A 27,028-nucleotide genomic window follows, 5' to 3' on the forward strand; every position below is an offset into this window, starting at 1 on the left:
CAACTTCTGGATGTTGCCTCTTTTTGAGTTATGGTTTCCCTCTGTTCTTTTTCATCAATCTTCCAGATACTTGTTGAAATCCATCATCCACTAATGACCATCCTCTCTTAATACTTCTAATGTTTTCATACTTCTAATATCAATATAAAATATTCCATTTGGGGTATATGTTACACTAGTTTGAGGGAGGAAATGAGGGAAGGAAGAGAAAAACTGAAAACAAGAACCTATGGAGAAGCTGGAGAAACAAGAATATAAAGGAATTTTGTTACAATAGGACCAGGAACTTCAAAGAAAAAAATGAACAGAATAACTAATAACAGACAATTTAGAGACACCTTAATGGGATTAGCTGACTAGAAAAAGACTTATAAATCCTATTTACCCAAAACTAGAAAAAGGAAGGGAGAGAGGGAGAGCGGGCAGGCCTAATTTAAGGTTAAGAACATACCTCCTAAATGGTGAGAAGCATTAGCAGCTCCACTAGTAACACTAGACTGGTCTTTCATTACAGCAGGTGCGGCACTATCCCTTTCTTCATACCATATATTGCCATACAGTGTTTTAAAAATAGTTGTCATATCTTCTTGACTGAGAATGAACTGTTAAAAAAAATAAGATGTGCTTATTTTTAACATTGCTACTTCATGTAGTTAAAATAGTCACATGAAAAAAATGAAAGATTGTTTCATTTGCAATCCTCTTCAAAACTGGTTTTTAATGCAATAAAGATTTCTACTATGAATATTATCCAATTTTCTAAATGACCATGTGATTTTTTTGTACCTTGTGAATTATAGAACTAAATTAGATACTAACACAATACAGTTATGAATGATGAACTCTTTTGCTATGAATGTTCCAACTCATCTAGTAATTTTAAACCTTTAAAAGAAAACTCATCTTTAAGTAGTCACCTAACGACTTTGTATTTTTTGGTTAGTAAACACCTCAATTAAAAAATATAGAACAGTCAAAAATAATACAACTACATTTGTAAACTGAAAAATAGTTAATATGTTTACAACCAGAATTTTATTTGAACGTCACGAAAGCCCTAGGTGTAAAGAATATAATCCTGATTTTATAAGAAGCCAAGGCTTATATGGTTAAATAACATGCTTATATCCACACATATTTAAAAAAATAACTCAAAGGCTAACTCCGAAACCCATATGTTGTTAACTTCACCTAAAATTAACAGCATAAGACCTGTCTTGAGAGCAACTGTATAAAAAGACCTATGAGTTAACTGCTATGTTTAAGACAGCTTTTTTTTTTAAGTCACTTTCGGCTCACTCCAAAATTTGTCAAAACATTTTTTTTTTCAATTTACTGGTATTTCTAGTTGTCACAGGCCCAAGGAGATAATTTTAATCCCACAAAAATTAACAAGTTTTATCTGTACCAGACTTCTCCTGATTGCATTTCAAAGGTGACATACTAATTGGGTGTTTTACGATTAAGTCCATGTGCACCTAATTCATGCTACTTATGTTTTACAGGTTTCTGTCTGTTGTCTCAGCAATATGAAGATTATTTATCTTGAGATATATTCTATATCCAGTCATATAAGTTAAGGAATCCATATTATCATACACACTAGAACTTAAGATTTTCAGTTAACACAATCATGTTTTAAATTTTCAATTTACTTTTGACTTAAAAGTCTAAATCTCTCAAATGATAGTTTTTTCCTTTTGAATACAATTTTTACAAGGATAAACAGAAAGCGAAACTGAGGGTAGAGGGTGGGAAAGGGGATTTGTTAATTAAATAGGTTTATTAAAGAAACCTCCCTGAGTGTATGTTGCTGTCACTGAAGCAAAGCATGCGATAATATTTTGACTCCCATTCAGTCAAGAGAGAAAAATATGAACTTGTGGATAGTATCATTAGACATTCATGAAGCAATGTCAAGCTATAGGGAGATAAAGCTATGGCTAAGGCACTGACCCATTTGCAATATTCATTTTCAATCTCTCCATTTTCCAGGACCTTTTCCCTATACATACTCTCTTTCTAAGTTATTTCATATATTCCCAAGGCTTTAAATAGAATCTATACAATGGTGACTTCCAAATTAATATTTCTAGCCTAGGCCTCTCCATTGAGTTCTGTATTAAAATATCCAACTGATTACTGACATCACCATGTCACAGAAACTGAATCCATGATTTCCCAGTCTTGAAAATCTACTTCTCTTTAGGCCTTCTGTGTCTCAGTGATTAACAACATCCATACAGCCACTCAAGCAAAAGTTGTCTTTGTTTCCTCTTTACCTGCCCAATCCAGTGGCATATTCTGTTTATGGCTCCAAATTATATCTTAAATCTGCCCACCTCCCTCTTGGCCATGGCCCTATTCTAAGCTACTACTATTTCATCTGGACTAATGAAATGCTTTCCTAAGTGATCTTACTTCTACTCTTGGCACTTCAATCCAATCTCCAAATAGAAGCCAATGTGATCCTTGTAAAACAGAATACGATCTCATCAGTCCCTTGCTAAAGCCCCTTCAGTGTCTTTCCACTGAATTTAAAATAAATTCCAAGCTTAATACACTAATCATCTCCAAAGACCTCACATGATCCAGCTCCTGTCCTCTTAATATTTTTTCATGCCAGTCTACCTTTGGCCTTCCTAGAGTTCTGCCAAGCTCTTTCCTACTGCAGGACTTCTGCACATTCAGTGTCTGCTGCTTAAGCTTTTCCCTGAATTAATCCACACCTCCATCTTTCTTGCCCTACTTCAGGTCTCAGATTAAACATAAACAACTCAGTTTCCTGGTGATTAACTTTATACTAATTTACCATCTCACTCCCTTCTCATGCTCTATCACAATACCCTTTTTCCTTCATAAAATTCATCACAACTTATAACTTTTAATTATGTGTCTGTTTACTTGTTCACTGTCTATTTACCACACGTGGCTCCTTGATCACCATCGCCACAAGCCCTTGTGTTAGACTGGTAAGCTCCATGAAGCTAAGAACTATATCACAGCTTCCTGGCTACTCTATCTCCAGTTTCTAACATGGGGCCTAGCACATAATAGTACTCAAGTATTCGCTGACTGACTGAATTAATGGAGAACATTAAAAGAATTCTAGGATAATAGAGCTGTTGCTATTTTAAATTGTGACCAAGGGGATTAACATACAACTTATCTCCCTAAAATGCACTGTGACCCCAAGTAATGTTTTTCAACCAATAAAACAGAAACCAATAAGCTCCAAAATGTTACCTCCATGGGCTTTAGTTGAGCATTTACATTAAAACAAGGAACCTCCTGGTACCACTCCCAAGATAAATTTCGCTCAACAACCACCTCAAGGTTTAATGGCAGCAGTATATCCAGTACTTCCTGATATGCATCATTAATAAATTGAGACCTATAATTAGAAATAAAATTGTTTTGAATTGTTTCATACACCCTCAGTAAAAAAAATACTAAAAATAATGATCAACTTAAATTTATCATTTCATATAAAAATAGTAAAAATTGAGATTTTTGCGTGTGTGACAAGAAATAAAACCTCACAGGCTCTCCATGTTCTAATGAGAAACGTTCCAACCCAGCAGAAACCTCGGTGACCTTCTCAGAGCTGAAATGTTGCATATTATACAGAAATTAAAATCGAATTTTGCAATATGTTAGAAAGTGGCAAAAAAACAAACTCTTAAATGCTGGACAAAAAACTCTAAAAACAAGAATTATCTTGTACCTCATCATAAAAACATTTTAAATTCAGATATAAGCATAACAGCATATGTTTCCCAACTTTGTAAGAAACATAAAGTTGCACCATTCAAAATTTCTATTTCCGTAGATCAAAAATAGTTAGGTATGGACAATTTCATACTAAGATGAACTTCCTTTGTCCTTTTAAGCACTTGCGAAGAGAGGACAGAAGCTCAAATGAAGAACAGGGTAGTAGGACACTGATCCCCTTAAAGTGAAAATGTGACCACAGAAGATTCCATTGTACCTTCTAGAGAAAATCTCAAAATGTTACTTCCTCAATATGATACTTACAGTCTAACTGACAGAACACCCTTAAACTAGGATATGAAGCTATAATTGTAGAATTTTTTTGCTCAATGGGAGAGAAAGGCGTCATCAGGGATCTAACAGAATGCTTCAATTATACCATTTTATGAATTGACTATAGAGGGACACTATACTTATACATGCATGCCTGACACCTACTTGCAATCGCCACTTAATAGTAATAAGTTAAGGATCTAAAAGTACTAACTAGGGCATTCTGTAAAAACTTGAGAAAAGGTGAGAGACTATCATTCTAAAAAATTAATTAATAATCAAGATAAATGCATGGGACTATTTACATAGCAATGATAATAATAAAGCATTTCCCAAGTCCCCAATGCCTCCTACCCAAAAAGAAGACAACAGTGATCAGAGCACAGCCTCAAACAAACCTGGCCAGAAAATAACTAATATGCAGATGGCAACAATTATATTATCACATGTCTAAGGTAATATATAGTCTTAATGAAATATAGCAAAATGTGTATAAAGTATAGAGAACAAGAGTCAACATATAAAGAAAAAGTATTCCAATAATGCCCAGTTAAGAGGGATCTGGACTAACTAACTGGCAGTTACACAGATTTTTTTCTTTAAACAACAAAGGAATTTTATTGATTTTTATAACCAAAAAGTTTGGAAGTAGGAGAGGCTTCATGTAAGACTTGGTTTTATGGCTCAATCTTGTCCAGATATATATATTTGTTATGATAGTGTTGACACTCAAGAGGTGCTTGACAAATATGAAATTTTAGCACATCTATTTTTCTACCCTTGATGATTACACCTGATTCATTAAGTTAATTTAATTCTCTTTATTCGGAATTTATACTCATAAAGCAGTATTTGACAATAATTTGAAGACTTTTAGCTACAGAGAAAATAACGCAATGGCCAACCTATAAAAATATCTTGATCAATTTTAGGTTAATGAATGACCAATGTGATTCCTCAGTCAGTTGCCTGTGAATTTACTTAGTCCACTGTTTCCAAAAGACCCAATCACCTCCAAGTGAAATGATAAATGTAGTGTACTTAACATTTAACAATGAATCCGCCTCTTTTCCGGCTGGAACCATGGAGGGTGTCGAAGAGAAGAAGAAGAAGAAGGTGCCGGCTGTGCCGGAAACCCTCAAGAAAAAGCGAAGGAATTTTGCCGAACTGAAGATCAAGCGCTTGAGAAAGAAGTTTGCCCAAAAGATGCTCCGAAAGGCAAGGAGGAAGCTTATCTATGAAAAAGCCAAGCACTATCATAAGGAATATAGGCAAATGTACAGAACTGAGATTCGAATGGCTAGAATGGCAAGAAAAGCTGGCAACTTCTATGTACCTGCGGAACCCAAATTGGCATTTGTCATCAGGATCAGAGGTATCAATGGCGTGAGCCCAAAGTGTTGCAACTTCTTCACCTTCGCCAAATCTTCAATGGCACCTTTGTTAAGCTCAACAAGGCCTCAATTAACATGCTGAGGATTGTGGAACCATATATTGCATGGGGGTACCCGAACCTGAAGTCAGTAAACGAACTAATCTATAAGCGTGGTTATGGCAAAATCAATAAGAAGCGGATTGCCTTGACAGATAACTCTTTGATTGCACGATCACTTGGTAAATATGGCATCATCTGCATGGAAGACCTGATTCATGAGATCTATACTGTTGGGAAACGCTTCAAAGAAGCAAACAACTTCCTGTGGCCCTTCAAATTATCATCTCCCAGAGGGGGGATGAAGAAAAAGACCACCCATTTTGTAGAAGGGGGAGATGCTGGCAACAGGGAAGACCAGATCAATAGGTTTATTAGAAGGATGAACTAAGGTGTCTACTATGATTACTTTTATAATCTGGTCAGTTAATAAACAGTGATTGCTTTCAAATTAAAAAAAAAAAAAAACAAAAAAAAAAACAATGAATCCAACACATTTCAAGTAAGTATTCTCATTTCATGGAACAATCTTCTAAAACAATTTTAATGGCAGCATATTATAATATATGGCTATATCATAAGTCATTTAACCAATCATCTATTATTAAAACTTTATGTTGTTTTCAATTCTTCACTATTATAAATAATACTTGGATCATTATCCATGTATGTATCGTTGAATAAATCTCTTCTCTCTGGATAAACTGCAAGAAGCATAATGGCAGTGTCAAAAGGTTACTTCCTCTGGAAAATTTTCCCTTATCAGTACAACCCAATATCTGGGTTACATACCTTTGCATGTGCTCCCACAAGCACCTTGAATTTTCTTCTATCATAGTATTTTTATTTTTTTAATGCATTTTTAATTGTGAACTTTAACATATATACAGAACAGTGATAATTTTCAAAGTACAATCCAACAAGTAGTTAGAGTGCAAATTTCAAAGAATGTCATGGCCCACAGTTCCACAATTTCCACTATTTCCATTATTGTAAAATATAACATAGATACAGAAAGATGTTAACTTTCTATGTACAGCTCAACAAGCAGTAATGCAGGTAATTAAAAAATCGTTATGGGTTACGGTTCCACAGTTTCAGCTCTTGGGTTCCTTTCCTTATTATGCAATTTAGGGTATATACAGAAAGGTGAAGACTTTCAAAGCACGATTTAACAAGTTACCTATAGACAAATTTAAAAGTCTGTTATAGGTAACAGTTCCACCATGTCACTTACCTCCTTCCAGCTATTCCAACACCCCAGCATCTAAAAATATATATATTTTTATAAAGTTTCAGTAATCATAGTGATATATTTAAGATACTAAAAGAGAAAAACTGCCAACCAAGAATTCTATATCCAGCAAAACTGTCCTTCAAAAATGAGGAACAGTTTAAAATATTTTCAGACAGACAGACACTGAGAGTTTGTAAACAAGATAACAGCTCTATAAGAAATACTAAACGGAGCACTACAGGCAGATAAAAAAAGTCAGGAGAGAGTGGTTTGGAGAAGAATGTAGAAAAGGAGACTATCAGTAAGCATAAAAAAGAGAGAGAAAAAAATAAGATATATAAAATCCAAAAGGCAAAATGGCAGACAGTAGACATTACGCTGAGTGAAATTAGTGGAGAAACAAAAAGACAAAAGCTGTATGGTCTCATTAATATTAACTAACATTTATAAACGAACATTGAAAGTTAAAGTTGAGAACACAGGTTATCAGGATACAGAAAGAAGGTAGAGATTGGGCAGTTGATGCTGAAGGAGTATAGACTGTTCAACAGGATTGACTGTATGGATCCAGAAATGGATAGCACAATAATGTGTGATGATAGCACATCATTCAGTACTCTGAACAAAGGTGAGTGTGAGTACACTTGAAAGAGGAAGATTAGGGGCATGTATGATACCAGAAGTAAAGACAGAAGATAAAAACACTGGGATTATATAACTTAGCACAACCTACAGTGGTCAATGATGGTGACTAAATATGCAAATACAAGAATGTTTTCACATGAGGGAGAACAAATGAATGCCAACATTGCAAGGTGTTGGAAATTGGATGGTACAGGGGTTAAAATACAATTAATGCAAACTAGAGACTATAGTGATTAGTAACAATGTAACATGCTTCCATTAATTGTAGCAAAGGCAATATACCAAAAACAACAGTCTATAAGAGGGGTATATGAAGGACAGGATTGTATGTTATGCATATATATCTCAATAAAAATGCAATAAAAAAGTATAGTAGCCTCTATATACACAAATTAGTTAAACACATTACAATAATAGCATAAAGACTATAAGGGGATAAATGAAAGTACATTATTGTAATGTTTTTATATGAGAAATGGTATAGTATCACTTGGAGGTAGCTGTTGATGAATTCAAGGTAATATAAACTCTAAAGCAACCACACTAAATTAACAAAACAAAGGGTAATAACCAATAAGCCAAAAAAGGAGATAAAATGGATAATAATAAATAATCATTTAATCTAAAGAAAGGCAGAAAAAGGGAAAAGGGAACAAAAAAATAGATGAGAAAAATATAAAATAGCAAGATGTTAGCTCAAACCTAACCTACCCAAAATCACATAAACTATAAACACCTGAACACTCCAACTAAAAGGCAAAGATGTCAGAATGGATAAGAAAGGAAGATCCAACCAAATGATATCTACAAGAAATTCACTCTAATATAGTGTAAAACAATATAAAAAGATATACCATGTCAAAACTAGTAAAAAGAAAGCAGGAGAGCAAATGGCAGAGTAAGGCACCCCTGGCAAATGATTTCCCCCAACCCCCACCCTAAGGTACAGAAACTGTCAGTATCAACTTTCTCAGAATTCTGGAAGATGAGCAAGGCTAGATGACAGCTTGGCAAATGCTGGATTGGAAAACAAAAAAACACACTAAAAAAAATGCAAGGAGAGGCGCAGGAAGTTTACTTGTCTAGGCCCTCCCCTTCCTTTGGTTCTGCATGGCAGTTTGTGTGACCCACAGTGGCAAGTTGGCAGCTACACATATCCAAAGCATACGTCGCTGGGGCTTGATTATCACCAGTCCTAAAAGAAAATGTTGGGTGTCTTTGTACATCAGCTCCAATCAGCTCTAAGGAAGACTGACTCATTGCAGGTGCCTGGATACCCTAAACTGGAATTTACCCAGCATGGAGAACAGTGCCAAAAAAACGTAACAAAGCAGAAAGGTAGAGAGAAACACTGGAGCAGAGCCAGTGCAGAAAGGTTGAAGAGAAAAGTGGAGTGGAGCGGAACTGGGCACAGGTGCTTGTGGCAAAATACAGTGAATGACACAAAGAGCACATGTCAGGTATCGGTACCAACATGGGAGACTCAGAGAAGAGAAAGAAAAGGTGGAAAAAAGAATATATGAAGAAAAAATGGCCAAAAACTTTGCAAAATGGGTGCTGACATGAACACACACATCCAAGAAGTACAACAAACTCCATGTAGAATAAATTCAAAGATACTCACACCAAGACAATGTAATTGAACTGGTGAAGATCAAACATAAAGACACTAAAAGCAGGAAGAGAGAAGCAACTCATCACCACAGAGGTAAGTCAGTAGTAAACATATTTAAAGCACTGAAAGAGAAAAACTGCCAGCCAAGAATTCTATACCCAACAAAACCGTCCCTCAAATATGAGGAAGAATTTAAGATGTTCCCAGATAAACAAAAGCTGAGAAGGAAAATTAGAGACAAATCAAAAAAGAAATACAAAATACCAAAACTAGTAGGATGCAGTGAAATAGGGCTCAAAGTAAAATTTATATCTGAAAATATCCATATTAAAAAAGAAGAAAGATCTCAAATCTTTCCTAAAGTTAGCTGAAGAAAAGAAATAATAATATGAGAGGAGCGAAATGAAATAGAGAATAGAAAAACACTTGGGAGGATCAATAAAACCAAAAGTTATTTCTGTGTAAAGAGCAATAAAAAACCATTAGCTAGACAGACAAGAAAAAAAGATTACAATGACAAATAAATAAAATCCAAAATGCAAGTGGGGGCTTCACTACGGATCTCGCAGAAATTAAAGGGTTAAGGTGATACTATAAACAATTATATGCCAGGATTAAAAAAACCAACAACAACCAGATAAACTCTAAAAATTGGACAAATTTCTAGAAACACAAAAACTACCTCAATAGACCCAAGAAAAACAGAAGATGTTCCACTGAGCTTGAGTCAGTAATCAAAAACCTTCCAAGAAAGAAAGTTCACAACCAGATGACTTCACTGATAAATTTTACCAAATATTCAAAGATTACTAATCCTTCTCACACCCTTCCAAAAAATTGGAGGGTACTCTTTCTAACTAATTGTACAAGGCTAACATTACTCTGAAATCAAAGTAAGGTAAAGAAATCACAAGAAATGAAAACTACAGAACAATTTCCCTTTTGAATATAGATGGAAAAAATCCCCAACAAAATACTATCAAATCAAATCCAACAGTATATGAATGGTATTATACATAATGATCAAGTGTGATTTATCCCAGGAATTCAAGGGTGGTTCAACATAAGAAATCAATGTAATACATCACATTAATAGCATACAGGAAAATAAAATCATAGGATCATCTCAATTGACACAGAAAAGGAATTTGACAAAATCCAAAACCCTTTAATAATAAAAAACACTCATAAATAAAGGAATAGAAGAAACTAACTCAACATGACAAAGGGCATTTAAGAAAAAGCCACAATAATTGTTATACTCAAAAGTGAAATAATGAAAACCTTCCCCCTGAGGTCAGGAACAAGACAAGGATGCCCACTTCCATCACTGCTATTCAAGAATGTACTGGCAGTGCATTCAAGAATATACCAGCAGTTCTAGCCAGAAAAATTCAGCAAGAAAAAGAAACAAAAGGCCTGCAAATTGGAAATGAAGAAGTAAAACTATTTCTAATCACAGATGATATGATCCTTTATAGAGAAAATCCAAATGACTCTACTAGAATACTATCAGGGCTAACAAATGAGTTAAGCAAAGTTGCAGGGTACAAGATTAACATGCAAAAATCAGTTGTGTTTCTATATATAAGCAAAGAACAATACAAAACGAAATTGAGAAAACACTTCCATTCAAAATCGCATCTAAAAGAATAAAATTCCTACATCTAAATTTAATCAAGGAAGTGAAGGAACTGTACACGGAACCCTACAAAACACTGCTGAAAGAAATTAAAAAAGCTCTAAATAAGTGGCAAGGCAACCCATATTCATGGATAGGAAGACCTGCTATTGTTAGGATGTCAATACAACCAACGCAATCTACAGATTCAATGCAACCCCTATCAAAATCCTAGCAGTCTTTTTGCAGAAATGGAAAGCCAACCCTCAAATTCATAGGGAATCCCAAGGGGCCCTGAAGAGCCAGAACAATATAGAAAAGAGAAACAAAGTTGGAAGTCTCACATTTCTCAATTTCAAAATTTGCTACAAAGCCACAATAATCAAAACAGTGTGGTACTGACATAAAAACAGACATTTGGACTGATGGAATAGAATTTAGAGTTCAGAAATAAACTGATACATCTATGGCCAAATGATTTTTGACATGAGTACAAAGTACACTAATATGTAAGTTTTTTTTATTGAACAAATGATGCAAGGAAAGCTGAATAGTCACATGGAAAAAAATGAACTCGGACCACTACCTTACACCATATGCAAAAATTAACTCTAAATGATCAAGAACCTAAACATAAGTGCCAAAACCATAAAATTCTTAGAAGAAAACAAAGGAAGATACCTTTATAACCTTAGATTGACAATGATTTCTTAGCTATGACACCAAAAGCATGGACAACAAAAGAAAAAAATAAAACGGACTTCAATAAAATTTAAAACTTTTGCTTGCCAAAGGGCATTATCAAGAAAGTGAGACAATAACTTAAAGTGAGAAGAAACCTTAAAGAATGGGGAAAATGATTGCTAACCATATATTTGATAAGGGTTCAACAACCAGAATATATCAAGAACTGCTACAAAAACAAAAATAACTCAACTTTTAAATGGGCAAAGGATTTGAATAGACATCTCTCCAAAGAAGATACATAAATGGTCAACAGGCACATAAAAAGATGTTCAACATCACTGGTCATCAGAGAAATGCAAATCAAAATCACACTGAGAAACCACTTCACACACCTACTAGGATGGCTATTATTAAGAAAACAGAAAATAACAAGTGTTAGCAAGGATGCAAAGAAATTGACACCCCTATACAGTGTGGGAATTGTAAAATGGTGTAGCCACTGTGGAAATCAGTTTGATGCTTCCTCACAAATTCGAACAAAGTACTACCATATGACCTGGCAATCCCACTTCCTCGTTTATACAAAAAATAATAGAAAGCAGGGATTCGAACAGATATTTGTATACCAATGATCGTAACAGCATTATTCACAATAGTTGAAGTGCCCTGCCACGTGAATGGACAAACTGTGGTATATGCACACGATGCAATATTATTCAGACAAGACACATACTAATCAGACAGTCGAACGCCAAAGAGAACGAATCCTGAAAGCAGCAGGAGAAAAGTGATTCACCACATATAAGAAAGTGAAATAAGACTAAGTGCTTATTTCTCATGAGAAACCATGGAGGCAAGAAGGCAGAGGTATGATATATTCAAGATACTGAAAGAGAAAAATTTCCAGCCAAGAATTCTTTATCCAGCAAGCTGTCCTTCAATAATAAGGTGAGTTTAAAATATTCACAGATAAACAGAAGCTGAGAGAGTCTGTTAACAAGACACATTCCCTACAAGAAATACTACAGGGAGTTCTGCCAGCTGAAAAGATAGGAGAGAGAGGCTTGGAGGAGAATATAGAAATGAATATTATCAGTAAGGGTAACTAAAAGGATGAAAAGCAAAAAAAAAAAAAAAAAAAAAATAGATCTGACAAATAAAAACCAAATAACAAAATGATTTAAGTAAGCACTGCTTTTACAGTATTAACACTGAATTTTAAAGGATTAAACTCCCCAATCAAAAGATACAGATTGGCAGAACAGATTTAAAAAATATGACCCACCTATAAACTCTTTGCAAGAACATAATTTTAGATCCAAAGATATAGACAAATTGGATGTGAAAGGATGGAAAAAGATATTCCATGCAAGCACCAACAACAACAACAAAAAACTAGGGTAGCTATATTATCAGACAAAATAGATTTAAATGCAAAACTGTTGTAAGAGACAAAGAAGGATATTATATATATTATATATTACTATAAGGGACAATTCACCAAGAAGAAATAATTATAAATATCTTTGTACCTAATCAGGGTGCCCCAAAGTAGAATCAAACACTGGCAAAACTGAAGGGAGAAATAGACATCTCTACAATAAAAGTGAGAGACTTCAACCCAACACTCTCTTCAATAAATAGAATGCCTAAACAGAAGATCAGTAAGGGAACAGAGAACCTAAATAATATGATAAACAAACTAGATCTAACAGACTGCACCCCAAAAAGGTAGGATATACATTCTTCTCAAGTACTCATGGAACACTGTCCAGGATAAACCACATGCTGTGGCATAAAACAGGTCTTAATAATATTTTTTAAATGATATTATTAAAGGCCTGTTCTCTTATCATAATGGAATGAAACTAGAAATTCGTAACAGTTGGAGAACTGGAAAATTCACAAATATAAGCAGTCAAACAACATGCTCTTAAACAATCAATCTGTGAGACCAAGAAGAAAGTGCAAGAGAAATCAGTAAATATCTCAAGATGAATGAAAATGAGAACACAATATATCAAAACTTACGGGATGCAACGAAGGCAGGACTGAGGGAAATTTACAGCCCTAAATGCCTACATTAAAATGGAAAAAAGAGCTAAAATCAAAGACCTAATTGAACACATGGAGAAATTAAAGAAGGAACAGCAAACTAATCCAAAAGCAAGAGGAAGGAAAGAAATAAAAAACTTTATAGTGGACACAAATGAGAACAAAAGAAAACAATAGAGAAAATCAATAAAACTAAAACTTGGTTCTTTGAGAAGAACAATAAAACTGACAAACCCTTAGCTAGACTGACAAAAACAAAAAGAGAGAAGACACAAATAAAATCAGAAAAGAGAGGGTTCATTACCACAGACCCCGTAGAAATAAAAAAGACGATGAGAGGATAATATGAACTGTACCCCAAAATAACTAGACAACTTAGATGAAACGGAAAATTTCCTAGAAACACATAAATATCCTACACTGACTTGAGAAGGAATAGAAGCCTTCAACAAACCAATCACAAATAGAGATTGAATAAGTCACTAAAAATTGAGTAAGACACTAAAATCCTTCCAACCAGATGGCTTCACAGGTGAATTTTACCAAACATTCCAACAAGAAATAATACCAACCCTGCTCAAACTCTTTCAAAAAATTGAAAAGAAGGAAATACTACCTGATTCATTCTATGAAGCCAACATCACCCTGATACTAAAGCCTGATAAAGATACTATAAGAAAACAGAACTACAGACCAATCTCTCTAATGAATATGGATGCAAAATCCTCAACAAAATACTTATCAAATCCAACAACACATTAAGAGAATTATACACCATAACCAAATGGGTTTTATCTCAGGTATGCAAAGATGGTTAAACACAAGAAAATACATTAATGTAATACACCATATTCACAAGTTGAAAAGGAAAAACCATATGATAACCTCCAATGACACAGAAAAGACACTGACAAGATCCAACATCGTTTCTTGATAAAAACACTTTGAAATGTAGGAATTGACGGAAACTTAACATGATAAAGGGCATAAATGAAACAACAACAACAACAACAACAACAAAAAAAACCCACACCTAAATCATATTCAATGACGAGAGAATGAAAGCTTTTCCCGTAAGAGCAGGGAGAAGACAAGAATGCCCACTGTCACCAATGCTGTTCAACACTGTGCTAGAAGTTCCAGCTAGAGCAATTAGGCAAGAAAAATAAATTTTAAAAAATCCGAATCAGAAAGGAAGGTTAAAACTTTCACTATTTGCAGATGACAAGACCCTATATGTAGAAGTTCCCCCCCCAAAAAACTACAATAAAGTTACTAGAGCTAATAAACTATTTCAGCAAAGAGGCAGAATACAAGATCAACATGCAAAAGTCAGTAGTAATTTCTAAACACAGGTAATGAGCTATTATGGAGGTAATCAAGAAAAAAATTCCATTTACAATACCAACTAAAAGAATGAAATATCTAGGAATAAACTTAACCAAGGATGTAAAGGACCTGTACACAGAAAACTACAAAACACTACTTAAAGATATCAAAGAAGACCTAAATAAATGGAAAGACATTGTGCTCTTGGATTGGAAGGCAAAATGTTGTCAAGATGTCAATTCTGCCAAATAGATTTACAAATTTAATGCAATATCAAGCAAAATTCCAACAGCTTACTTTGCAGAAATGGAAAAGCTAATTATCAAATTTATTTGAAAGGGTAAGGGGACTCAAATAGCCAAAAACTTCTTGATAAAGAAGAATGAAGAGGGAGGGCTCAGGCCTCCAGACTTTAAATTACCAAGCTACAGTGGTAAATAGCATGACACTGGCATAAAGACAGATATATTGATCAATGGAATCAAACTGAGAGTTCAGAAATAGTCCCTCAGATCTATGGTCAACTGATTTTTGACAAGGTGTTCAAGTCCATTCAATTGGGACAGACCAGTCTCTTCAATGAATAGTGCTGGGAAAACTGGATATCCATATCTAAAAGAATGAAAGGAGACCCCTATCTCACGCCCTATAAAAAAAAATCAACTTAAAATAGATTGAAGACCAAAATATAAAAGCAATAAAACTCCTAGAAGAAAATGTAGAGACATCTTCAAGATCCAGTGATAGGCAGCAGTTTCCTAGATCTTACACTAAAGCACAAGCAATGAAAGAAAAAGACAGAAAAATGTAACCTCCTCAGAACTGAATACCTCTGTGCTTCAAATGGTTTTGACAGAAGGGTCAAAAGTCAGCCTACTCAATGGGAGAAAATATTTGGAAAACACATGCCTGATAAGAGTTTGACATCCAGAATACAAAAAAAATATTACAACTCAACAATAAAAAGACAAACAACCCAATTAAAAAGTGGGAAGGACCAATACTATGAATCAATAATGGAGGGGGTGGTGGTGGTTAGAGGTAGGGGAGGAATTGAATTTTTTGTCTTTATTTCTTTTCTGGAGTAATGAAAATGTTCTAAAAATTGGGAAAAAAATTAATTGTGGTGATGGATGTACAGCTGTATGATGGTACCACGGGCAACTGATTTACACTTTGGATCTCTGAATAATTATATGGTATATGAACAATCTCAATAAAATTAAATTAAAAAAAAAAAGTGGGCATAGGGAAGCAAACAGACACTTGCACAACAATGTTCACAGCAGCATTATTCACAACTGTCAAAAGATGGAAACAACCCAAGAGTCCATCAGCTGATGAATGGATAAACAAAATGTGGTATATACATGCAATGGAGTATTATTCAGCAATAAGAAGGAATGAAGTCCTGGAGGACATGACAACATGGATGAACCTTGAGGATATTAGGTTAAATGAAATAAGTCAGACACAAAAGGACAAATACTGTATCGTCTCACTTTTATTAACTATTACATATGATAATATGTAAACTTACAGATAAAAATACAGAATACAGGTTACCAGGATATAGAATGAACCTAAAAAATGGGAAGTAGTTGCTTAAGATACGTAGGATTCTCAACTAGGGTGAATTTAAACATTTGGAAATGGACAGAGATGACGGTTGCACATTATTGTGAGAATAACTAACGGTGCTGAATAGTGTGTTTACATGGTGGAAAGGGGAGGTTTACAATTATGTATGTCACCAGAAGGAAAGCTGGAGATTAAAACATGGGAGTATATAACACAGTGAATTTTGTGGTGGACAAATATATAAAAGTTCTTTCATGAACTAGAACATATATACAAAACTATTACAAAGAGCTAATTACACAGGAGTATAGGGGAAAAAATGTACTATTATAAACTATAGACTATAGTTAACAGTAATATTTTAATACTCTTTTATCATCAGTAATAAATGTATTATACCAATGCCATGGGTTAATAATAGGGCGGATAAGGGATATGGGAGGACTTGGGTTTTCATTTTCCTTTTTCTTTTCTGGAGTAATGAAAATGTTCTAAAATTGATCATGGGGTTGTATGCACAACTATGTGATGCTACTGTAAGCCAGTGATTGTATACTTTGGGTAGTTTGCATGGTTTGTGAATACCTCTCAACAAAACTGCATTAAAAAACAATGGGAAAGAGACATGAAGAGACATTTTTCCAAAGAGAAAACACAAATGGCTAAAAAGCAAATGAAAAGAAGCTCAACATCAGTAGCTATTAGGGAAATGCAAATCAAAATTACGAGATACCATTGCACACCTATTTTAGAATGGCCACTATTAAAAAACAGGAAACTACAAGTGTTGCAGAGGATGTGAAGAAATAGGAACACTCATTTCACTGCTGGTATAAATGTAAAATGTTATAGCCACTGTGGAAGGCGGTTGGGCAGTTCCTCAGAAAACTCAATGTAGAGTTTCCTTACAATCTGGCAATCCCACCACTGGATATATACCCAGAAGAACTGAAAGGAGGGACATGTACAGACATTTGCACACCAGTGTTCATAACAACATTATTCACAATCACAAAAGAAGAAAACAACCTGAGTGTCCCATCAACTGACGAGTGGATAAACAAAATGCCGTATATACGCAATGGAGTATTACTCAGCTGTAAGAAGGAATGAAGTCAGTCCTGAAGCACATGACAACATGGATGAACCTTGAGGACCAGTGTTGAGTGAAATAAGTCAGAAACAAAAGGGCAAATACTGTACGACCTCACTCATAGGAACTAATTGTACTACATAAACTCACAGACAAGAACCTAAAAGATAGGTTACCAGAAGATAGAATGAGGCGAGATAATGGGGAGCAGTTGGTTAAGATGTGCAGTATTTTTAACTAGATTGAATTTAAATGAGTGGAAATGGATAGTGGTGATAGCAGCACATTGTTTCAGTAACAGTGCTGAAAACTGTGTGAATGGGGTTGATAGGGGAAGTTTAGTGTCATATATGTGACCAGAAGGAAAGCCAGAGATTTCAACATGGGACTGTATTACACAGAATATCTTGTGGTGGACAATGACTGTGATTACCAATACAAATATAAAAAATTTCTTCCAAGAACTAGAACAAATGTTCGAAACTATTACCAGGAGTTATAATGAAGTGGTATATGGGGGAGAAAATGTACCTATTGCAAACCATGGACGAGAGTTAACAGTAAAATCTTAATCTTTCATCAACAGTAACAAATGTACCACACCAATGCTAGTAATCAATAATGAGGGGGATATAGAGTATGGAATGTTTTGGGTTCTCTCTTTTCAATTTTATTTTTCCCCCATAGCAATGAAAATGTTCTAAAATTGATTGTGGTGATGAATGCACAGCTATGTGATGACACTGTGAGCCACTGATTGTTTACTCTGAAATAGATTGCGTGATATGTGAATATATCTCAATAAAATTGCATTAAGAAAATGTATAACTTGAATAGCCCTAAATCTGTTAAAGAAATGGAAACTGTAGTTAAAAAAACTTCCCACAGGAGAATTTCAGGCCCAAATGGCTTCACTGGTGAATTCTAACAAATATTTAAGAAATAATACAATGATACACAAGCTTTTTCATAAGTATATACATGTCAAAACTTATCAAATATACACTTTAAATATATGCAAATCATTCTGCAAATAATATCTCAATAAGCTGCTTAAAAACGTTGAATTGAAGGAGAGAATGGAATATGGGAAAAACAGACCAGCCAGAGACTAAAGCGAGGTAGAAAACAAGAGTTAGTGAAATGAAAAATGAAGTAAAAGAAAGGTGAATAGACAAATAGAATGTGATAAAAATAACAGCAGGAAGAAAGAAGAAGGCAAGTGAGAAGTATAAACAGAGATGGATCTAAGTTGCAAAGGGTATAGGGTACTAAATCCCGTCTTCATGGATAGGAAGACTTACTACACTTACCCGGTATCACTAAATTTAGCATCATTATATTCAGAACAAGTGATCAGAAATAGGATAGAAATGCAGAGCACACAGTTTATAAGCTTTGCAACTATCTAGATATTCATTGTTCCTCTAATCATTAATCCTATTCCCGATGATAACATAAAGTTGCATTCTATTGCTTTAAAAAAAGTTTAAAGCATAAGATTCAGAGCACAAAACTAACAAGTTTGGGAGACGCTATGTTGCAAAGTGAAAGTCCCTTATATCTTCTTCAGTCTTCTTTGTGCACAAACTTCCTCAAATAATAAATTTTTTAGTTTTCTTTATTACCTGATGGGTAGTTTTCAAATACCTTCTACGATTTTAAAAACTATCATACCAAAATTGAAATGGCCAAAAAATACTTAGAGAGGAAGCCAAAAAATTTAGTACAATTATGATGAAGTAATAAAACAAAATCCCTATACTGGTTTCGATAAGTTATGTCCCCCAAACAGCCATATTCTTTAATGCAATCTTGTGGGGTAGACTGATTAGTCTGTTGATTAGCATGGAAACATTTGATTAAATTATTTCTATGGAGATATGGACCTCGCCCATTCAGGGGGTGTTCTTAATTAGATCACTGGGACTCCTTAAGAGATACTTGGGCATGTGACACGAGACGCTAGGAGCTGACCAAGATGCTTGCTGATGCTTTGACATGCTGGCTCAGAGTTTGCTCCAGAGAAGCTAAGAGAAGACAAAATGCCCCAAGAGCAGCTGAGAAAGACTTTTGGAGAGATGTCTGGGAGCTGACAGAGGAGCTCAGAGATGCTTGGAGTTGCAGACAAAAGGACGTTTGGAGATGCTAACCTAAAGACACATAGGAGATAAGGGAGGAACTGAAACACAACCCGGGACCAGCAGATGCCAGCCACATGCCTTCCCAGCTAACAGAGGTGTTCTGGACCCCATCAGCCATTCTTCAGTGAAGGTATCCTCTTGCTGATGCCTTAGTTCGGACACTTTTATGGCCTTAGAACTTAAATTCTAAATCCTGTTAGAACTTAATAAATCACCTTTACAAAAGTCAATCTATTTCTGGTATTTTGTAAAATGGCAGCATTAGCAAACCAGAACAATACTATTGTAAAAAAGAAGACTTTAATGCAAACAAAGCAAAAAAAGCCTACATTCTACACAAATATACTTGGGCAAAGATTACCTGTACAGTCGCATTTCACTCAGCTTTACTGTTATCAAATCAATAACAGGTGGGGGGCTGCTCTGGTTCTCTGCTATCATATGGAATGTATTTGTCATCGTAATTAGTCCAAAATCAGCAACAAAAACATTTTCAGAAACTGGAGACTGTGGAATGACCACAACTGGGGCTTTGATGTTAACATCCAATGCCATTCTGGTACTCCTCTGTGCTAGTTCCTTTACACCAGTAGCAGCCATTCCCGCTGCCTGAACAGTTGCCTCAGCCAAGGCCTGTTTAGCAGCTTGAAAGTTATCTATAAAAGCCTACGAAACGAAATAAACAGCATGGAATTATTTTTTTTAAATCCACAGGACAATACATCACAAACAGTGAAGCCTAATGTAAACCACGGACTACTGTACAGCACAATTACAAAAATCTTCTTGCATCAATTCTAACAAATGTACCACACTAATACAAGTGTTAATAATACGGTGGTATATGGGAACTCTGTATTTTATGAATGATTTTTCTGTAAACCTACAACTTCTCTAATTAAAAAATTAATTTTAAAAAGCCTACAAAGATAACAGAATTATATTAAGTTTACCATTAATGAATGACTTATTAAATGTACATTGTTTATGATTTTATCTCCATGAGAAAAACTTTTACTTAGTACAACCAAGCATTATTCTTTAATTCAAAGTCTAATTGTATATGTTAAATCTTAACTTTCTCCTGCAAAATATGAGAAACAAAAAGATTCAGAAACACAAACACAGTAGAAAAGTATAGCCCCTACAACAAAGCAAAATGGGGATATTAGAATGCTTCATCTATATTTATTTCCTTTATTTTCTCACATTAAGAACACAATCCCATTGTATTTCCTATACAACCTCAATGGACAAAGAGATTATGGCTCATAAAAAATTTACAATAAAATAAGCTTCTTCAAGAACTCTAAACAAGCTTTCTAATTTCTGAATTCTGGAAAAACCCTTCAATAACATAAAATATAATTACCTAGAGTTACAGTTCTTTTCATGTTCAGAAGGAAAAAATGAAATTTTACATTCAATAATTTCTACATACAAAGCTATCAAAAAAGTGATCAATAACTTATGCTTAAGAATTATAAAAATAATTCAGGCAAGGAATATGTGTTCATTTCTACTTTTCTATGTACAAAAAAAAATTTATGACTACAGAAAAAAATTGCATTTTAACCTCAATTAAAAAGACCACAAACCCAGCAACCTCATTTAGTATCAACTTGAAATTCAGAAATAACAAAAAAAAGGACTCTACATACTCCAAATATATTCAAATAAATGTACAAATACTCTCTATGTTTATAAGTATTGCCATACTTGGCCTACTTATTCCATCAGATCCTTGAGTTTGATTATGTTGTTTCTACACCCCAGAAACAACATTTTAGAGGAAAGAACAGTGAAGTCATAGAGACAAGTATGCCACTCACAGGAAAAAATATCAGCTGACAGCAAGGGAAAAAAACACAGAAAAAAAATCTGTAAAAAGTAGAAATAAGAACTCAAAATACCTCAGGAGAGAGTATATAGGAACTAAAGCTACACATTAAAGTCTCAGCCACAGAATTATAGCACAATAGTAAAAATAATTTTCTTAATGATGACCTGAGACCAAAACAAAATTCAATTGTATATTCAGCATTTTTAAATGAGAGTGGGAAGTGAGGTAAAACAAAGACAGATTTAAACCAACAATGTATAAAATAAAGAATTCATTTAATATACATACATGTGATATGTAATGTATATATATTTAATATGTAATACATAAAATATGTATTTCAATTAACTGGACTATTCCCATGTGGTATCATATAAATAAGATACTACACATTTCAGTCATTCTGATTAATGTTAACCATAAAATAATGAAAAAATCAAGCCAGGGATTCTTATTTTTCATCTATGTCTGATGCACAACAAACAGTTTTCAACTAGCATAAAAATAAAAATGGTATATCACCCTACTTACCAATATAGAATATAGAAATTTTGTGACAAAAACTACTTCAATGCAACCAACAGTTAAATTAACCTGAATGTCAACCACATTCATATCTGTATATGCAGAACCAGCAGTTGCATCCATGTAAGAAACCATTTTGAAGCTAAAGACTTCTTTTCCAGTGATATAAACAGCCTTAAAGAGAGAAAATTAAATTATCACAATCCATTGCTTTGGCACAAATTTAAAAAAAAAAAAAAAAAAAAAAAGAAAGAAAGAAAGAAAAAGCACATATTGGAAAATTTTTCTAGGCATTCAAGCTAAGTACAAATGACAAAACAATTCTAACTCCCTTAGTAGAACTTAAACTGCAAGCTTTTAAATTGGCGGTGGCAGCTCCCTTTGTGGATCATGAAACCAATTTAGCAGATCTGGCTCAGCATTTTTTTAAAAATAGAGAACAGAAGAAAAAATATCAGAGTTTGTACTTTCATTTAGTATATATATTTGCATACTGAGAGTCACTTTATAATTATCTTGGTTCACTGTCAAAAGATTGAAAAACACCTATCTCCCACTAACACTGTACCTATTAAAATCTACTCTTCTTGATTTGAGGTAACTGAATAGTTTTCCTAATTCTTCAAAGGTATTGTCTCTTATCTCTGTGCTTCTGTTCCTTATGATTTTGTGAACAGCCATCTCATTTGATGACCAAGAATTACCTACAGAGGTTTAAAATCTCAATCTCTGAAATACCAGTTAAAAAATGGTGAGGACAACAGCAGATGTGAATTGTAAAGAAAAAATTAGAAAGATGGACAGAGTACTAAATAAGCTAGTCTACAGTTTTCTCCACTCTTCTAAATGCTGGAAGAAGGGCATAAAGCTGAAGAGCCACCAACACATGAATTAATTCCAACCCGTGAAGTTTGAGGTATAAGATGAGGCTGGTAAGAGTCTAGAAGTTCCACTTCCGTCTGGGACGAAGAAAGCTGGAAAGAGAGCCATTCCAAGTCTAACACTTAATGCAGAAATTACAAAAATCTTAAGTTTTCTGGAAGCCTTTACAGATCTGAGGTCAAAGGACAAATAAGTGGCCTAAATCTAAGGAAAAAACAGGCACCCTCAAGGAGACATACAACATGAGCAATGACTGGCTCACCTGTGGGTAGAGGACAGTAGAAAGAGATACCAGGTACCATACAAGCTAGATAAGAAGAATTCAATTAAAATATTTTAAATTAATTGCTGAAAGTTGACTAGGAACGAATGTGTGATATAGACTCCCTGAAAGCCATAGCCACAAAGAATTCACACTCAGTCTCAGGCAATCCATGGGTCCCTACTGGGAACTCATGAGAAAGACTGCAGGTAGGATAGAAGAACAGAGAAACGTTCCTTCGTATAAGCCTGGAAGAGGAGAAAGCTTCCAGTGCAGAAAAGGCTCAAAGCCCCACAAGAATTATTCTCCACCTGGAAGAAAAGCCTTAAGACATAGCAGAAGGCAGCAAACTTTTATCAGCCTCAGGGTACAACTGAAGACTCAATGCCCCAGGAACAAGGTTAAATTAAAATCCCTCTATACGTGGGAGAAGAACAAGAAACCTTCCTGTGTCTAGACCATTACAGGTCCCCTTCAACTAGGTACATGGAAGGATATTCCCTCTCACACAGAAGCCACCAAAGATATGAAATCAGGTGCCATGGGAAGAACTGGCTTAAACTGAAACTGAAACATGAGAACACAGAAGCCCCCCTTGTTTCTCTAGTAAGCAGCGAGAAACAACACAGCAGCAGTTTCTAACATCACAGAAAGAACCAAGAGTGTAGAAGGAGAAATTTCTGAGGTACAGGAGCAAAGGCAAGGTTGCAAGTTGAGCATGAAGCTGAAACATTGCAAACCATCTGCCCTCCTCATTCTAGAAACAAAGATCTTACCCTAAACATGATACAGCTAAAGGAATGGGAAGACTGTGGCGCACTGAAACTAATCATAGTAAACAAGAAAATCTAAAACCAACCCATCTCTCCACTAGACTGACTCAATCCCCCACACTAATGGCTTAACGGGGAAAAAAGGTATACAAATACTATTTATCACAGTCTCTGTTATCCTACACATGATGTTTGACATACTATAAATAATTATAAGACACCCAATAAAAGCAAGAAAAAGACACTCAACCAATTTCAAAGCAATAAATAGAACCATACAAATATAAAACACAGATCTTGAAAGACCAGATAGCAATTTTAAATTACTATGATTAATATGATAAAGGCTCTAGTGGGAAAAGGTGGTAAACACACATGAACAGACAGACAATATCAACAAATGTGGAAATAAGAATAGAGTCAAAGACAAATAGAGATGAAGAATACCTTAAAAGGGTTCACTTGTAGATTCAATATAGCTGAGGAAAGAATCAATGAAGCTGAAAATAAGGCTACAGAAATTAGCTAAACTAAAAGTGAGAAAAGAGTAGGGAAAAAAAGTTGAACAGAGCATCAACATGAATCTAATAGGAATTTTTGGAAGCAAAGGAGAGGCAGAAGGGGTGGAAGAGGAAGAGAGGGAAAGAGAGAGAGAGGGATGAAGGGATGGAGGGAGGGAGGGAGGGGCAGAAGAAATATTTGAAGAGATAATGAAAATTAATGTAAGATAGATCCAAGAAGCTTACAGAACCCCATCAGGACAACTACCAAAAAATATTTCACAAACATGGACCAACCATATTCAAATCCTTAAGGCAGTCAGAGAAAGACAACAGATTATGTACAGAGGAACACACACACACACACACACACACACACCAGACATCTAGTCAAAACTATGCACGACAAAGAACAATAGAATCATCTATTTACAGAATGAAAGAAAAAATAACAGTCAAGCCATAATTCTATATCAGTAAAAACATCACTCCAAAATTAAGGAGAAATAAAGATTTATTCCAGCTCCCTTCATTCCCATCACCTCCACCCCACCCCCCAATTAAAGCCGAGGAAATTCATTACCAGCTGTGGTGGTTTGAAGCTCTATGTACCTCAGAAAAACATGTTCTTAAACTTAATTCATCCCTGTGGGTGTAAACCCATTGTAAAAGTAGAACCTTCTGAGGAGGATACTTCAGTTAAGGTGTGGCCCACCTCGATCAGGATGGTCTTAATCATATTACTGAAGTCTTTAATAAGCGGGATGAAATTCAGACAGGAAGAAAAAGCCATGAAAGCCGAAACTCCATGGAACAAGAAAAGAAGGGAGAAACCAGGAGATGCCACCATATGCCTTGCCATGTGACAGGCTAAGGATCAAGAATCACTGGCCAGTCCCTGAACACCACAATTTTTGGAAAGAAAGCATCACTTTGATGATGTCTTGTTTGGACTCTGTCCCAGCCTCAAATCGTGAGCAAATAAATCTCCTTTGTTTAACCCAAAGTATTTCATGGTATTTACTTAAGCAGCCTAGGAAACTAAAGCACCAACAGAACTGCATTACAAGAACTGATAAAGTTCTCCAGGAAAAAAAATTAAAGTACAGAAAGAAACCTGAATCTACATGAAGAAATGAGTTCCAGAAATGGTAAACATAACTATGTTGGTTTGAAACTTGTTTTGTACTCTAGAAAAGACCATGTTCTTTTAATCCATTCCTGTGGGTACAGACCTGTTACGGGTAGGACCTTATGGTTAGGTTATTTCAATTTGAGATGTGACCTACTCCATTAAAGGTGATTTTAATCCTTTATAAGAAGATAAAAACGGAAAGAGTTTAGAGAGAAAAGCCCTGGAGAAGCTAAGAGAGGACCCATAGAGGGAGTCACTTATGCCAGAAGCTGAAAGCAATGAAATTCAGGAGAGAAGGACCAGTAGGCACCAGCCATGTGCCTTCCCATGTGACAGAGGTATCCCAGAAGCCAGCAGCCTTTTTTCAGAGAAGGTATCCCATTGACGCCTTAATTTGGACATTTTCACAGCCTCAGAATTTTAACTTGTAAGCTAATAAAGCCCCACTGTTAAAAGCCAGACCATTTCTGGTCTATTGCATTTCAGCAGCTTTAGCAAACAAAAACAATAAAATATAGCTTTAGAATTATTATTCACTCTAAAGAAAACTATGTAAACCAAAAACAGTAGTTACATACTGCTTCAGCATATGCAAAAGAAAAATGTATGACAGCACCAGGAAAGACAGGAAACTGGAATTACAGTACTGTAAGATCCTTACACTATACTTGAAACTATGAATTAATATCTGATGGTAGACTATAACTAAAGATTTGTATTCCTGAGGGAAACCATGAAATGGAATGTTATATAATGAATCCAAAATCAGACCAAAAAAAGGGAAGAAAAGAATGAAGAAAACAACTAGAGAATGGAAAACAACTATAGAGCTAGAAGATTTTAATCCAAATCAATAATCTCATCAATCAGACTTTAAAAATGGCGTAAACATAAATTAGAAGTCAAAGATTGTCAGACTGAATAAAACGGCACAAACCAAATACATGCTATCTATAAGAAACCCATTTTAAATATAAAGACATAGATAAAAGTTAAAGGATAGAAAAAGATATCAAAGAATTACCTGGATTTGCTATATTAATCTGAGACAAAGAATAAGGGCTATTACCAAGGATAAAGAGGGACATTACATAACCATAAAACAATTAATGCACTAAGGCATAAAAGTCATATATATACATATATCCCTAACAAGAAAGCTCCAAAAAACATGAAGCAAAATTGTAGATAACTGAAAGAAGAAACAGACAACCCACAGTTATAATCAAAGATCTCAACAATCTTCCCTCAGAAATCAACAAAACCAATAAAGAGAAAATCAGTAGCCTAAAACAATTCTTATCAGTCTATTTGACCTAATTGACACATATAGAACATTCACCAACAACACCTGAATACACATATTAATTTCAAGTACACATGGGCATTTTGGCTCCTGCAGGAATCATTTTAGGATAGAGACTCAAAGACTTTGATTTCATATCAAAACATCTTTATTACACCTTGGTAATAGAACACTGCTTTTAAGAAATCATGCCTCCAGAAGGTCAACATGGCAGTGTAGGAAAGAGTGGAATTTACTCTGTCCTCGAGGACAGCTAATAAATAGCCAGAACAGTCTGGAACAAGTGCTTGGGGGACTTCAGAGACCAGATGTACAT

At 34.8% G+C, this 27,028-nt stretch overlaps 1 protein-coding gene and 1 pseudogene across 4 annotated transcripts in view; one reads left to right on the top strand and one right to left on the bottom strand.

The window, feature by feature from the left end:
* The window catches only part of VPS13A (vacuolar protein sorting 13 homolog A), a 275,242-nt gene that overhangs the window by 164,243 nt on the left and 83,971 nt on the right, over positions 1–27,028 (bottom strand). For all 4 annotated transcript variants that reach the window (XM_037798536.1, XM_037798538.1, XM_037798537.1 and 1 more), the window contains exons 26-29: positions 21,861–22,028; positions 19,848–20,152; positions 3,247–3,394; positions 452–602 (exon numbers count right to left, since the gene is read on the bottom strand). In XM_037798536.1, the coding sequence (XP_037654464.1) occupies positions 452–602; positions 3,247–3,394; positions 19,848–20,152; positions 21,861–22,028 (772 nt within the window). The remainder of the gene's footprint in view (positions 1–451; positions 603–3,246; positions 3,395–19,847; positions 20,153–21,860; positions 22,029–27,028) is intronic.
* On the top strand, positions 5,123–5,885 carry LOC119505672 (annotated as a pseudogene).

The sequence above is a fragment of the Choloepus didactylus genome, chromosome 10 (genome assembly GCF_015220235.1).
Source record: "Choloepus didactylus isolate mChoDid1 chromosome 10, mChoDid1.pri, whole genome shotgun sequence".
NCBI classification, from domain to species: Eukaryota; Metazoa; Chordata; class Mammalia; order Pilosa; family Megalonychidae; genus Choloepus; species Choloepus didactylus.